We start from the raw sequence: 17,282 nt of genomic DNA on the forward strand, positions 1-17,282 counted from the left end.
ATTTCCAATGAAGGCCTCGTTTGCCAAACACTTACATTCTGACAGTCTTTTCGTTGCACCTCTCCACAACTCAGCATCTCTGCTATATCGTGAGTAGCAACTATTCTTTTCATAATGTTCCCATATTCCATCCTGGACTTTCCATTGCTTTAGGTATCTAGTTTAAATGGTGAAAGGAGAAGATACAAAATGCATAAAATGAAGTAGACAAAAGGGAATTAAAATGTCTACAAAATGGGACTGACAGGAAGTGCACAATGGGTATGCACGAATCTAGAGAAGAAATGTGAAGATTTAGAAGCATACTTCACTAGGAAATAGATAGAGACTGCCTACAGTGAAACTAAAGAGGCCTTTGGAGAAAAGATAAGCAGCTGTATTAAAATCCAGTGTTAAGATTGAAGACCAGTCCTAAGCTAAGAAGGGACAGTTGGAAGGAGAACATGAAGGGTCTATTCGTGGGAGATGTACTTGATGGCAATGTTATACACTGAGATGACCAAAGTCATGGGATAGCGTACGCACATATGCAGATGGTGGTAGTATGACGAACATAAGGTATAAAAGAGCAGTGCATTAGCAGTGCTGTCGTTTGTACTTAGGTGATTCATGTGAAGAGGTTTTAGAGTTGATTATGGCTGTATGGGGGGAATTAACAAACTCTGAACACAGAATGGTAGTTGGAGCACGGGACATTCCATTTCGGAAATTGTTGTGGAATCCAGTATTCTGAGATCCAAGTACCAAGAATACCAAATTTCAGTCTTCTTAACATGGACAACGGAGTAGCTGATGGCCTTCACTTAACCGAGAGCAGCAGTATTTATGTACAGTTGTCGGTGCTAACAGACAAGCAATACTGTTTGAAACAATGCTGAAATCAATGTGGGATGTATAACAAACATATCTCTTAGGATAGTGCATCGATATTTAGAATTAATGAGCTGTGGCAGCAGACAACTGAAGCAAGTGCCTTTGTTAACAGCAAGACATCACCTACAGCACCTCTCCTGGGCTCATTACCATATCGGTTGGAGCATAGACAACTGGATAACCATGGCTTGGTCAGATGAGTCCCAATTTCAGTTGGTAAGAGCTGATGGTAGGGGTTGAGTGTGATGCAGACTGCATAAAGCCATGAACTCAAGTTGTCGACAAGGCACTGTGCAAACTGGTGCTGACTCCATAATGGTGGGGGCTGTGTTTACATGGAATGGACTGGGTGCTCTGGTTCAACTGAACCAATCATTGACTGAAAATTGTTATGTTTGACTAATGGCGACCATTTGCAGCCATTCATGAACTTCAGGTTGCCAAACGACAATGGAATTTTTATGGATGTCAATGCGCCACGTCATGGGCCAAAACTGTTCATGATTGGTTTGAAAAACATTCTGGACAATTCAAGTGAATGATTTGGCCACCCTGATTACTTGACATGAACTCCAGTGAACATGTATGGGACATTATCTAGAGGTCAGTTTGCAAACAGAATCCTGCACCAGAAACTCTTTGGCAATTATGGACAGCTGTAGAGACAACATGGCTTAATATTTCTATAGGGGACTCCCAGTGGCTTGCTGAGTCAATACCACATCAAGCTGCTGCACTAGCCAGGTAATTGGAGATACAACATATTAGGAGTTATCCCATGACTTTTGTCACCACACTGTACAAATGGAAGAGATGTAGATGAAGATGAGATAAGGAAATATGATACTGATAGAACAACTCGACAAAGCACTGAAAGACCTATGTCTAAACAAGGCCTTGGGAGTAGATGACATTCCGTCAGAACCACTGGCAGCCTTAGGATAATCAGCCAAGACAAAACTCTTCCATCTGGTGTGCAAGATGTGCGAAACGGACTTCAAAAAGACTACAAGAATCCCAATTCCAAAGAAAGAAAGTGCTAACAGGTGTGACTATTACGAACTATCTGTTTAATAAGTTATGGCTCCAAAAATGCAAACATGAATTCTTTACAGAAGATTGCAAAAACTGGTAGAAGCTGACCTCGGGGAAGATCCGCGAAAATGTAGAAAGATGCAGGGCAATACTGACTTTATGACTTCTCTTGCTAAACAGGTTAAGAAAAGGTAAACCTCCATTTATACCATTTGTACACCTAGAGAAACCTTTAGACGACGTTTACTGCAATAATCTCTTTGAAATCTGAGGGCTGGAGTAAAATATTGAGAGCAAAAGGCTATTTGCAACTCGCACAGAAACCATACAGCAGTTATAAGAGTCAAGGGTCATGAAAGTGAAACAGTTGTTGGCAGAGACAGCACAGGAATTGGAACAACAGTTGAATGGAATGGTCAGTGTCTTGAAAGGAAGATATGAGAACGAACATCAACAGAAGCAAAAAAAGGATAATGGAAAGTACTAGATTTAAATCTCGTAACACTGAGGGAATTTGATTACAAGACAAGACACACAAAGCAGTACGCGAGTTATGTTATGTGGGCAGCAAAGTAAATGACAAAGGCCAAAGTAGGGAGGATATAAAATGTAGACTGGCAATGGCAAGAAAAGTGTTTCTGAAGAAGAGAAATTTTTAAATATTGAAGGTAGATTTAAGTGTTAGGAAGTCTTTTCCAATATTATTTGTATGGAGTGTAGCCATGTATGGAAGTGAAATACGGACATTAAACAGTTTAGACACGGAGAGCATAGAGGCATTTGAAATGTGGTCATACAGAGGAACGCCGAAGTTTAAATGGGTTGATCACGTAACTAATGAGTAGCTACTGAACAAACTGGGGAGAAAAGAAATTTGTGGCACAACCTATCTAAATGGAGGGATTGGTTGATAGGACACATTGATGCATCGAGGGATTACCAATTTAATGTTGGAGGGGAGAGGGAGGGAGAGTGGGGGGGGGGGAGACATCATAAAGGAAGACCAAGAGATGAATACACTAAACAGATTCAGAAGGATGAAAGTTGCAGCAGTTATTCGGAGATGATGAGGCTTGCGCAGGATAGAGTAGCATGGAGAGCTGCATAAAACCAGTCTTCGTACTGAACGACAACAATTGTTTAACCGGAGTTAGTAACATCAGAGACTTCAGACAAGTTTCATTGTTACAGCATTAATTTTATCATTATCAATTCCACTGACTTAATCGTGCTTCTAGGAAGAAAGACATTATCACCACAATCTTACCATCCACATTTCTGAAAGTCAAGCATCAAGTCTAATGCCAACATTTCTATCAGTATATCATTAAGCATCTCTTTACATAAGGGTTGCTCATTTATCGCAATACTTTAACAAGTGCACTAAGATGCAGGTATTGTTTCAATTTTTCAAACACAATATAAGAAACTGAGCCTACTCTTCCATCATGCAGTGGCTTGGGTGGGTGGAGGATGGGTGGGCGGGTGTACTGTTTCAAAGAACAGAGTGCAAGCAACTTGTTTGTTCCATTGAAATAAAATGTATTTGGTGCACGACAGTTACTTTTTATCAAAATAAATATAAAATAAATATTAAAATAAATATTCACTTTGAACAAGTATTCTGGAAGTGTAATTTGGAGAGAGGATAAATGGTACAAGGACTCATTGTAATTGGATTTTATTTGAGTTATGATGCATGACTTTTTCTATATAATTCAAAGAACGAGTCAAATGTGTGTACTTTGCGATCTGTTTGTCCTACTTCTTTTCCATATTGGTGAACAGCAAAACTCTCCACACAGTTTTCAAACTGAGAGTAACATTGTCCCTCCAATACACATTTAACAGAAAATTCTCTCACATACAGGTACCAAATCTATACAAGTACACTAGTGAAATAATGTGAACGTTTGGTTTCATCTGTGCATGGCAGTTTATTCTCTGAAGTCAACAAGAAACATGTTTTACTAACACCATTCACCCCTGTTGGTCACAGCAATTGTAGCTGACACTTATATCAGTTGTTGATGCTACTCTAAATAGCAAATATATGTGATGGAATAAATAACGATGTTCTACTTATTGGAAAAATTGAAATGTCTCACAAAAAATGTAAACTAGCAAAATGTTCCTCAAATCCCTGAAGTTAACTTTTCCTGCTTTCCGTGATATGACCACATTACCTCAGCTTCTGTGATCTGATTGCTTCATAACAGACAATGTACATTTTCCAAGCAACTGAGAGGTGCAACAGGGAATGGTAATGTAGCCTAGTGTTTCGTTGTGTTGTGAGATTAGTAGACTTACGTCAAGCAGAACAATGGGTGTATACCATAATTTTCAACTGAGGATCTCTTAAAAATATGTTATAGATATTTTTCCCCTGGGAAGGACCCTCATTTCCACCCACATGATATGATCTATTCAGTTCACTGGAGAGGCCAGATTTTGATAACATTCAAGAGGAGGGCCACCAAACACTATGTTTGTGTCTTACAAACATCAATTTCAATACATCAATATTTTTCCACTGACAAAAGCAACAATATACAGATTCTATTTAAATACGGAGTTGAACATGCATTGATAAATCAACCAGACTGCCTCAATGCCCATTTCCAGATACTGTAATCATTTATATTCCACACACTTCCCACTATCATAATAAGTTTTATAAACCTGGAAAGATGATATGCTGTTTTGTGCAAAACACTAAAAGAACAGACAAATATTGGACTTGGAGTTTGTCACCCCACTGGCAGACAAACTGCCATTGACAGGGAGGTTATTATTACATTAGTGTTACAGGACAAGGATAATGGGAAGAAATGTGTTCTAGCCTTGCTCAAAGAGTCAGCTTGTCATATCCACAATTTCATTTGAAGAAACTCGGGAAAAATAAAAAATGATACCCAAAACAAAATTTGGAATCCAACATTGCTGAAACTTGTAGTCTTACCTCTAGAATACAATTGGCATATATCAATGAGCATAGTGGTGGTGGTGGTGGTTAGTATTTAACGTCCCGCCGACAACGAGGTCATTAAAGATGGAGCGCAAGCTCGGGTTAGGGAAGGATTGGGAAGGAAATCGGCCATGCCCTTTCAAAGGAACCATCCCGGCATTTGCCTGAAATGACTTAGGGAAATCACGGAAAACCTAAATCAGAATGGCTGGAGACTGGATTGAACCGTCGTCCTCCCGAATGCGAGTCCAGTGTGCTAACCACTGCACCACCTCGCTCAGTCACTGATGAGCATAAGCAAACTGAATATGTACAAGAGACATTCAACAAAATGGAGATCATAATCAAGGCAGGTAGAGACAATACTTATTTTAAATTAGTCAGTACCTGTTGTGCATAGCACCTCACAAGTAGCCCACATCTTAGGAAGTTAATTAGGAGCAAAAATTGCTAGTTGCTTTACATCACATTATACAAGTTAACTGTAAGTAGCACACAGTTAGTGACAAAGGTATAAAGTAAATGATAAAATCTGAATATAATTAAAAATCTAAAACTTACCTTCTTTAACTACACCTCCCTTCATGAATACAAAGGAAAGGACAATCATAAGCAGTATTTGTTGAGACTTCATAGAATCTGACACAAATCTGCTTGAACTTGGTATATCTTTGTACCTAAACTGGTTTATTAGTATGTAAGATTTGTTTCCAGCTGATGTACCAACTTCAGCAACATCAATGCCATAATCCTGTAAAAGTTTACAGCATATATTTCTCTAGGTGGCATAGAAAATCATGCAAATAACAATACATTAAAACATATTTATAATACAGATTAGAACCATGTTCAACATTAGTAGTTTCATACAATTTGTCTCTTTATATCTGCATATTCTAATTTAGTTATATATTCTAGATTAGTTGTTGCCACATTTTAGTTTCATATTTCATACACATCACCAAGACAATGAGTGAACCTCACTTTGTAATTGTCATTTCAAAATTTCAGCAAAATCTGTCTATGCCAACATTCATACGTAAATAACTTAAATCACAAGGTAAATTCAGAGACATTTTATATTGCCACAGAGAAAGTTTTCGATATTTTCATACACGTTCTCCATAAAGGGATCAATTTCAGAAATCATTGCCAACTTATTTTTCCATTTTAAAATAAATTTTCTCAGATGTTCCCTGTAGAATGGGGTAAACCTAACAAACTTTGCAATCAAGATACCAAAAATTTAAGGATTTAAATGGCTTTCAGAGGCTCACTGAATTGTGTTATGTGAGGTTGACAGTTTTTTGACCATTTTGTAACTGCCATAATTTTCAACAGACTGGGTTTAGTAATTCCACAGCGAAGTTACTCGTTATGAATTCTACTACGCTACAGCATTTTTTTGTGAGTGCTCTAGCAGTTACAGTGGAACGTCGCATTACGAGCATAATTCATTCCAGAATCTTACTTGTTATGCAAAACTATTTACTCCCATAAATTAACCTAAAACATGATAATGTGTTCCAGGCAGAAAAAGTACTAAAATTTTAACCTTTTTCATGTCATTTATTCAAAGAAAATTATACATACAGCATTATGTACTTTATATATTAAAAGAAGATGCTGTGACTTGCCAAACAGGAAAGCACTGGTACATAGACACACACACACACACACACACACACACACACACACACACACACACAAATATCAAGCTTTCGCAACCCACGGTTGCTTCATCAGGAAAGAGGGATAGACGAAAGGATGTGGGTTTTAAGGGAGAGGGTAAGGAGTCATTTCAATCCCGGAAGCGGAAAGACTTACCTTAGGGGGAAAAAGGAACAGGTAAACACTCGCGTGCACACACACACACATATCCATCCGCACATATACAGACACACCCTTAAAACCCACATCCTTTTGTCTTTCCCTCTCCTTCCCTCTTTCCTGATGAAGCAACTGTGGGTTGCGAAAGCTTGATATGTGTGTGTGTGTTTTACATCGTGTCTATCTACCAGCGCTTTCCCATTTGGTAAGTCACAGCATCTTTTCTTAATATATTTTTCCCTTGTGGGATGTTTCTTTCTGTTACACAGGGTGATTCAAAAAGAATACCACAGCTTTAGGAATTTAAAACTCTGCAACGACAAAAGGCAGAGCTAAGCACTATCTGTTGGCGAATTAAGGGAACTATAAAGTTTCATTTAGTTGTACATTTGTTCGCTTGAGGCGCTGTTGACTAGGCGTCAGCGTCAGTTGATGCTAAGATGGCGACCGCTCAACAGAAAGCTTTTTGTGTTATTGAGTACGGCAGAAGTGAATCGACGACAGTTGTTCAGCGTGCATTTCGAACTAAGTATGGTGTTAAACCTCCTGATAGGTGATGTATTAAACGTTGGTATAAACAGTTTACAGAGAATGGGTGTTTGTGCAAAGGGAAAAGTTCTGGATGGCCGAGAACGAGTGATGAAAATGTAGCACGCATCCAGCAAGCATTTGTTCGCAGCCCAGGAAAATCGACTCGCAGAGCCAGCAGAGAGCTGCAAATTCCACAATCAACTGTATGGAGAGTCCTACGAAAAAGGTTAGTTATGAAACCTTATCGTCTGAAATTGGTTCAAGCACTGTCTGCAGCTGATAAGATTAAAAGAATCGATTTCTGTGATTTTATCCTTGCTCAAATGGAAACAGATGAATCTTTCGTTTCAAAGATTGTGTTTACTGATTAAGCAACTTTCCACACTAACGGGAAAGTCAACCGTCACAATGTCTGTATATGGGGCACTGAGAATCCGCGGGAAACAACTCAGTATGAACGTGACTCGCCTAAGGTGAACGTTTTCTGTGCCATTTCAGCCAATAAAGTTTTTGGTCCCTTTTTCTTCGAAGGTGCTACTGTAACTGGACTACAGTATCTGGAGATGTTAGAGAATTGGCTGTTCCCTCAGCTCGAACAAGAAGCACAACAATTCATATTTCAGCAGGATGGAGCGCCAGCACATTGGCACTTATCTGTCCGTAACTACCTGAACGTCAACTACCCGAGGCGATGGATCGGCCGCCAGGCAGCCCGTGACAGAGCACTTCATCACTGGCCTCCAAGAAGCCCTGATCTTACCCCCTGCAATTTTTTCTTATGGGGGTATGTTAAGGATATGGTGTTTCGGCCACCTCTCCCAGCCACCATTGATGATTTGAAACGAGAAATAACAGCAGCTATCCAAACTGTTATGCCTGATATGCTACAGAGAGTGTGGAATGAGTTGGATAATCGGGTTGATATTGCTCGAGTGCCTGGAGGGGGCCATATTGAACATCTCTGAACATGTTTTTGAGTGAAAAAAAAAAAAAAAAAAAAAAAAAAAAAAAAAAAAAAAAAAAAAAAAAAAAACCTTTTTTAAATATTCTATGTAATGATGTATAACAGAAGGTTATATTATGTTTCTTTCATTAAATACACATTTTTGAAGTTGTGGTATTCTTTTTGAATCACCCTGTATTCGTATTATGTACTTTATTATTCATGATACGTAACTAATTTCCTTTTACTATGAAGCTATCTATAGTCATTCGTTTCTGAAGATGCTTCAACACCTTGCGAAAATGCGACAGCATTATCGTCCAATAAATCTGTAGCATGCGTAGCCACTGCTTTACTGGGGTGATGATTTTGAATGTACGACACAACCGATTCCCATGCTTTCAGCGTTTCTCTTATTGCACCAGAAGATTGCTTACCGCCTCCTCCTCTGGAGAACTCCTTTCCAAATTTCCTGCTGTGAAAACACTGCAACTCCATAAGCTCTTTAGTGGTCATTTTTTGACTGTGGTCATCCACAAGTTCATTAAAATCATTGTTATCATCTTATTCTCCATGCTCTTGGGCAAAGACACAATCCCATTGACTAAGGCTCCGCAGGTACTGATTCAAGTGCCTTAGAGTCACATTTGACAATGCACTCTGGCCAAAGCTTCTTCCAAGCAGAAGTGAGAGTTCTCTTGGTACCTTTCCCACACCTTTTTGGTCATCTTGACGCAGGAACAATGCTGAAGTGATATTTCCAAAACTTCCAGGGTGAGACTGGTACCTCCAGTCAACTCAATACAATGCTCAAAGAGTACTTTAGTACAGGGGTTCTTAAAGTTAGAAATAATAGGCTGGTCCATAGGCTGGAATAACAGAGTGGTATTGGGAAGATTGGATCTTGATGAATTAATACCTCCAAAGTCTAGATTGGTAGGAGCGTTGTCAATAACAAGCAAGACACAGAGTGGCAGATTCATCTCAAGCAAATATTGTTTTTCACCGAAGGACCAAATACTTCATTGATCCAATCACAAAAAGATCAGGTGTCACCCAAGCCTTGTTGTTGGACCTCCACATCACATTTACCCCACTCTGTTGGAAGTTGCACTTCTTCAATGGATGTAGAGTTTCTGAATGGTACACAAGCGATGGTTTAATTTTCAAACTGCCACTTGCATTGGCACAGAATAGCAATGTGAGTCGCTCTTTCATGGCTTGTGATGGCTTGTGACCGGGCAATGAATTCTCCTCTGCTGTTATAAAATTCCTGTTGGGCCAAATAACCCTCAGAATCAACATGCATTTTGAAGTTGCTGTTTGCCTTTGTGTCAGAGCTGGATTCTTTGCCAAGCCTCTCAATGCTGTGGATGCTGGTTCTTCCCTTAAACTTCTCAAACTACCCATGGCTTCCTTTAAAAGCTTCTAGAGCCACTGATCATCCTACGTCTTCTTAATGAGATCGGCAAAAATCATTCTCACCTTCTCACTAATGATGTTCTTGTTAATGGTGTCGCCTTGCAATTGCTTTTCATTTATCCATATAAGGAGCAGCATTTTACCCCCATTCAGAATACACAGCTGTTGTATTGTACTATTGTCGCTTCATTTGAAGCGTCTATCTCCTTAATCTAGTTCTTATCCTTGTGGACAGTGCAAAAAGTTGATGTGGACTGATTTTATGTGCATGCTAAATCAGCAACACTCAGACCATGTTTGCATTTTTCAATGATTTTAAGTTTCATTTCTACAGTCATTTTCTTTCTGTTATGGCTGTCTTCTTGTGATTTTATCTTTGGGGACATTTTGACAAAGATAATTAAGATTTGCACACAAAAAAACACTTTGTGAACACAAGTTTAGAAAAACGTGTGTTCACAAGCTGCACTACGATGGTAACAGAAAGATCGCTAAGCCCAGATTGCAGTACGTACTAAATACACTATTCATTTGCCACTACCGACACTGAAAGGTGTTCATATAGTTAAACGTTTCCCCTCCAACCATCCACAAATGGCTGATGACGTCACATTAAATCATCCTCTCGTTATGCAAAACATCACTCGTTAAGTGAGTCACTTTTTTACAATTTGTTTTGCTCATTATGCGAATTGAGCATTATGGGAAGTGCTCGTTAACCAAGGTTCCACTGTATTAGTATATTTTGCAATAATTCATCATTAAGGGAAAAAGTATTTATTGCACAAAAGCATATATTTATAACACTAATAATAGCCCGCTCAGTTAGCCGTGCACCCTAATGCACTGCTTTACCCGGTGTATTAGTGTCAAGGTCTGGAGTGCCACCCAGTCTGTGGATGGTTTTTAAGGCGGTTTTCCATCTGCCTTGGCAAACGTGGGCTGGTTCCCCTTATTCCGCCTCAGTTACACTATGTTGGCGATTGCTGCGCAAACACTTTCTCCACATATGCATACACCATACTTACTCTACCATACAAACATTGGGATTATACTCATTGGGTGAGAGACATTCCCAGGGGAGAGGGGGGGGTCCACACAATAACCCTAGGTTCGGTGTGGGATGGCGGTGGGGTGAGTGGACTGCTGTATCCTGTTGTGGGGTTGTGAACCACTGAGGGCTATGGCAGGGACGAAGCCTCTCCGTCATTTCTAGGTCCCCAGTTCCATACAATACAACCATAATAATAACTGGAGCCCACCCAAGATCCATCTTACACACATTTATTTATCATAGTAACTTCACAAAATATATATACAGGGTGGTCAATTGATAGTGACCAGGCCAAATATCTCACAAAATAAGCATCAAACGAAAAAACTTCAAAGAACGTAACTCGTCTAGCTTGAAAGAAGAAACCAGATGGCGCTATGGTTGGCCCACTAGATGGCGCTGCCATAGGTCAAACTGATATCAACTGATTTTTTTTAAAAAAAAAAAGGAAAACATATTTTTTATCAGCTATTCGTGTAGTACGTAAAGAAATATGAATGTTTTAGTTGGACCACTTTTTTCGCTTTGTGATAGATAGATGGCGATGTAATAGTCAAAAACGTATAAGTATGTGGTATCACGTAACATTCTGCCAGGGGGGACGGTATTTGCTTCGCGATACATTACCCATGTTAAAATGGTCCGTTTACCAACTGCAGAAAAGGTCGATATTGTGTTGATGTATGGCTATTGTGATCAAAATGCCCAACAGGCGTGTGCTATGTATGCTGCTGGGTATCCTGGACGACATCATCCAAGTGTTCGGACCGTTCGCTGGATAGTTAGATTATTTAAGGAAACAGGAAGTTTCAGCCACTTTAAATGTCGTGTACAGTTCTGCCACTGGGCACAAGAGAAATTATGGGACGATGAAGGGATTTTTTGCACGCATTTTATTTAGCGATGAAGCATCATTCACCAACAGCGGTAACGTAAATCGGCATAATGTGCACTATTGGGCAATGGAAAATCCACGATGGCTGCGATAAGTGGAACATCAGCGACCTTGGCAGGTCAATGTATGGTGCGGCATTATGGGAGGAAGGATAATTGGCCCCATTTTATCAATGGCAATCTAAATGGTGCAATGTATGCTCATTTCCTACGTAATGTTCTACCGATGTTTCACTGCATTAGAGAATGGCGATTTACTTCCAACATGATGGATCTGACATCCCCAGATTTCTTTCGGTGGGGAGTGATCCACCGACAACGCCTAACAACATGCGTCAGCGCATTGTCAATGCATGTGCAAACATTACAGAAGGCGAACTACTCGCTGTTGAGAGGAATGTCATACACGTATTGCTAAATGCATTAAATGCATTGAGGTTGACAGACATAATTTTGAGCATTTATTGCATTAATGTGGTATCTACAGGTAATCACATTGTAACAGTATGCGTTCTCAGAAATAAGTTCACAAAGGTACATGTATCACATTGGAACGACCAAAATAAAATGTTTAAACGTACCTATGTTCTGTATTTTAATGTTAAAAATCTACCTGTTACCAACTGTTCATCTAAAATTGTGGGCCATATGTTTGTGATGATTACAGCGCTATCTATCACAAAGCGAAAAAAATGGTCCAACTAAAACATTCATCTTTCTTTACATACTACACGAATATGTAATAAAAAACGGGGGTTCCTATTTTAAAAAAACACAGTTGATATTCGTTTGATATATGGCAGTGCCATCTAGCACGCCAACCATAGCGCCATCTGGTTTCCCCCTTCGAGATAGACAAGTTTCGTTCTTTGTAGTTTTTTCGTTTGATGCTTATTTCATGAGATATTTGGCACGGGCACGATCAATGGACCACCCTGTGTATGTGTGTGTGTTTAAAATTTGTTATTAATAACCCATCCAAATTCAAAAGCAACAGCAAAGTGTATGGAGAACAGCTGATCCTCACCATTCTAGGTTAAATCTAACTGGCGCAGAAATGGGTGAATTATGCTGCCACAAAAGTCTCTCATCTAACAGATAGCCAACCAGCATTTAAAAACAAATTAAAAGAATTTCTGAATGGCAAATCTTTCTTGTCTTTCTTTTGGAGACCCTCTCAATAAGGATAACAAACAGATTGAAAATACAACTGTCAAAGATATGCAAACAATTATTGTGTGTAATATATACATGGTCGAGTCACATTAATGTGACTATCACTTATGTTCCACATCAACATGCAAAACACTCACAGATGGCAGCAATAGGAGTGGGGTGTACAAACTGTGTAAAGGGGGTTGCGGAAAACAGTACTATTGTTGTTGTAATGTGGAAATGGAGTGATTTATGTGATGTCCAAAAGGTCACGATTGTGAACTTATGGGCCATGGGTGGAAGCATGTCCAAAACAGCTAAGTTTGTAAACTGTTCATATGCTACCATAGTTGAAGCATACAGTGTATGGCAGAATGGTGCTATCCAAAATCAGCACCAAGGCAACAGTGGGGCACCATGGGCCATAGATGACATGGATGAATGATTGCTGTGGAGATGTGTACAGGCGAATGGCTGTGCAGCTGTTAAGCAATTACTACTCAGATGAACCAGCGATCTACCAACAGTGTTCCCTCAATGACCACTCAGTGAACCTTGCTGAATATGGGTCTCTACAGCAGCCACCAAGTTCGTGCACCCATGCTGGCTCTTGTCCATCGGGGACGAAGTCTGGAATTTGCATGTAGGTACCACAACTGGACATCAGCTGAGTGGCAACAGGTGGCTTTTTCAGGTGCATCCGATTGACAGATGACTGTAAACATGTGCAGTATGAAACTTCTGAATGCAAACGTCCATGTTAGAGGAGGGAACATTACAGCCTGGGGAATATTTTTGTGGCATTCGCTTGGTAGTCTCACCATTCTGGAAGGAAGAAAGGATCAACACAAATATGCATCTATCGTTGAGGACTATATCCACCCATACATGCAGTATGCTTTCCTTCCTCACTATGGCATCTACCAGGAGGACAATGCAACATGTCACACAGCTCACAGTGTACATGTGTGGTTCTAAGAGTATCTGGATGCATTTACCATACTCCCCTGGCAATCAGACTTAAACCCAAGAGAATCTGTGAGACCACCTCGATTGGGCTATATGTACTACGGATCCTCAACCGAGAAACCTAGTGCACATGGCTATGGCACATCCCTGTGCGTACCTTTGAGAACCTCACTGACTTTCTTCCTGCACATCTCGTAATGGTCCACACTACAAAAGGTGTTTATTCAGGCTTGAGGCAGGTGGTCACATTAGAGTGAGTGGACAGTATAACAGATTTTAGTAACCGGCAATGTGAAATTGGTCAAATTAACACTCATTACATGGAGGACACATTGAGCATCATTGAAAGTAGATGGTTGGATATTTTTATGCTATTGGGCAAAGTTGTTTTTAAATGTAGAAACATATTCATACACCCACAGCTCCCACACATATAGTCACTGTTGTTTCTGAGTACAGTGGCCTGGCTGTTGCCCATCCTTATCCTACCCCTATTGTCAGCCCTTTGTGCAATGTGTCACAGCCACGTGAAAGGCATAAAAAGACAGAGATCCAACACCTGTCCCACACATCCTCCCACTATCATCTACCTGTGTCCTGACACACAACTTCTACCTCAACGAAAGCAGGTTAACCTGTGGAAACTGCCATGCAGTGTATCAAGTTACATGCAACCACAGTACGGCATGGTATATAGGTACAACTACTGGAAAGCTGTCTGTGTGCGTGAACGGCCACTGCTGAACCGTGGCCATGGGACAGCTGAACCATCCAGCTGATGAGCTTGGTACCCTACTTCAGGAGAGTTAGCGAGAGTAGATATACTATAGCTGGTAGCACTGTTGCCATCTTTCAATTGCACACAGCTGAAGGTGAAACCTTAATTGTCTACAGAATAGTGACAACACTGAGGCATTGCATAGACACACACACACACACACACACACACACACACACACACACACACACACACACACACAAAATTGCAATTCACTGACGCAAGCACACGAAACAGCTGTGCAAAGCCATCACAGATGTTATACGATACGGTTTATGCCTTCATGTAAACATACTATTTTTTCTTTTTACCCAAACATGCTGCAAAAACAAAGATCACAGTGCAATAGTGCTCACAATAATGCAAGAGCAGCTAAATGGAATAGCTCACAATAAGGTCCAGAAAAAGCTTTTCACTTTATTGTCCTTCACAAGGGTTTCAGATGATGACATGGAAACTGTTCAAGGGTTGACTAAAATTTGTCAACTATCTTTATTTCTTCTTTACGATATATAGAGTCTTGAAACCACCCAAGCTTTTCCAAGTACAAAGCACTTCATTGGGACTACTTCCCAAACTTGACCCATTTATGCAAAATATGCAGAAAAAACAAAGTTCTCTCTATGAACTTACTTTGTGATTTAAGTTATTTACATAGAAATAGTAGTTGAATGTTGGCACAGACTGATTTCACTGAAATTTTGGAATGACAATCAGTCACAAAGTTTGGTTCACTCCCTATCTTGGTGATGTGTATTAAATATGAAACTGAAATCTGGCAACAACTAATATAGACCAGTCTCTGTTACTCATCAGCTTGTAGCCACAGCCAAGGTGTTAGGGAGAAGTGGATGGGGTGCTGGCCTTCAATTTCTGGGGTCTTAATCTGGATACATCATACAGTAGTGAACGTGTTTCTTCGGAGAACTGAATATAAATTTAGCAACAGAGAAGAAAGTAAAATTTGTGTGCACAAATAAGAGTCAGAGATTAAATCTCCTCCAATGCCACCAATAATTGTGTGATAAAACGATGGCAAAAAATATGGTACATTGTGTTAGGCATAAGTGAAAATGGGTTAACTTTTGGGGCAGATATGAAATTATTCACCACGCAGTATGCACTCAGTTCAAAACGTAAATCTGTAACATGGCAAACAAATCCGTCCAAAATCAATACAAAATAGATCTTTTGCAGCACCAAAATCACACGCTTTCTCAGATAATATATTGCAAACAACAGCAACATACTTTAACGAAGACGTATATGAACATATGAATAATGCACCTAACTGTTGGTCAATACTACAACCAGCACATAAATGTAAATTTTTTACGTAACACTAAAACTTAATATATGGTGAAATCACATTAATCCAACGATGGAGAATCAGATTAATCAACACAATGAGTACTTTCACAACCAGCCAAAATCAAAGTTGGCCTTTCTTACAGAGACAACATACTTGACACAACATTTTCGCTATCGTTAATGGAAACGCAAGAAATGTACCTCGTTTAAAAATCTTTTCGTCCTTTCCATAACTGCCTTGAAGTTCTTACTATAATCTTTCAGCACATTTTTGGTAATATCTTGTCGTTTCACAGGTAACTTAGTATATCCCATTCCTAACAAGTATCTTAATGTTTCCGACGCTAAGGCATCCAGCCGTTCCTCAGATGCATCTTGCGAAAGGTTTCTCTGCGACATTTTCTTACTGATCAACAAAAAAATTCGCAAATTCTGTCAGCTCAAGAGCATCTTATGTAAAAATCCATGAAAATTCAAAACAACTTTCAAAACCGCGGACACCACGCCAAAGACCATCATGGGTTGAAATCAAAAATACAACACTTTTCAGACGGATGTTGTATTAGTCTTTCGCATCGGTAGTAGGAGCGGTTGCCAGAGAGCGCCAGAAAACAGACGTTACTGCTCATGCGCTGCTACGATAATGTTGCAATCCCGTGCTCGGCATTTGCTCGCCGCTTTTGTCGCATTTCTGTTTGGAATTTTGCGAGTACTGGGCATCCCGTGACCATCACTGCGGCATAGTATCCAGAGGAGACTTACGGGAATGTTTGTACTTAGGACAGTTGCTTGATCATATCCTATCGCTATAAGGAAGCAATTATTGGCATAAAATTCGTATCAAATCAATATTTTACAGCTCATAGTACCCTAATATTTTACATGTGGTGACTTTAAGATAGATTTTTTTTTAATTCGTTCTCTCCAATACTGCTATGTAGCACCTCCAGCCACGATTACATAACACAGCATGTGTGACTGGGTGACTAGAATTCGATAGTAGGAAAAGGAAGATAAAGAAACATTGTAGGTGAATTGGATTGGGGGTAAGGAATGAAAGAGGAAACCGTGTGGTAGCATTTTGCACAGAGCATAACTTAATCATAGCTAACACTTTGTTCAAGAATCATAAAAGGAGGTTGTATACATGAAAGAAGCCCGGAGATACTTACAGGTTTCAGACAGATTATATAATGATAAGACAGAGATTTAGGAACCAGGTTTTAAATTCTAAGACATTTCCAGGGGCAGATGTGGACTCTGTCCACAATTTATTGGTTATGAACTGTAGATTAAAACTAAATACATTGCAAAAAGGTGGGAATTTAAGAAGATGCGACCTGGATAAACTGAAATAACCAGAGGTTGTAGGGAGTTTCAGAAAGAGCATTAGGGAACGATTGACAATAATGGGGAAAAGAAATACAGTAGAAGAAGAATGGGCAGCTTTGAGAGATGAAATAGTGAAGGCAGCAGAGGATCAAGTAGGTAAAAAGATGAGAGCTAGTAGAAATCCTTG

General features: G+C 39.7%; 1 protein-coding gene across 2 annotated transcripts in view; it reads right to left on the reverse strand.

Moving 5' to 3' along the window:
* Window positions 1–16,477, reverse strand: part of LOC126334886 (non-structural maintenance of chromosomes element 3 homolog) — a 65,226-nt gene extending 48,749 nt beyond the window's left edge. Inside the window, exons 1-2 of one of the 2 annotated variants that reach the window (XM_049997584.1) lie at window positions 15,965–16,477; window positions 5,438–5,627 (exon numbers count right to left, since the gene is read on the reverse strand). In XM_049997584.1, the coding sequence (XP_049853541.1) occupies window positions 5,438–5,627; window positions 15,965–16,162 (388 nt within the window). In that variant the 5' untranslated portion in view covers window positions 16,163–16,477. The remainder of the gene's footprint in view (window positions 1–5,437; window positions 5,628–15,964) is intronic. The other variant, XM_049997586.1, reaches the window with a different exon arrangement.
* Between the last annotated feature and the right edge of the window lie 805 nt (window positions 16,478–17,282).

Source organism: Schistocerca gregaria, chromosome 2 (assembly GCF_023897955.1).
Source record: "Schistocerca gregaria isolate iqSchGreg1 chromosome 2, iqSchGreg1.2, whole genome shotgun sequence".
Classification (NCBI taxonomy): Eukaryota; Metazoa; Arthropoda; class Insecta; order Orthoptera; family Acrididae; genus Schistocerca; species Schistocerca gregaria.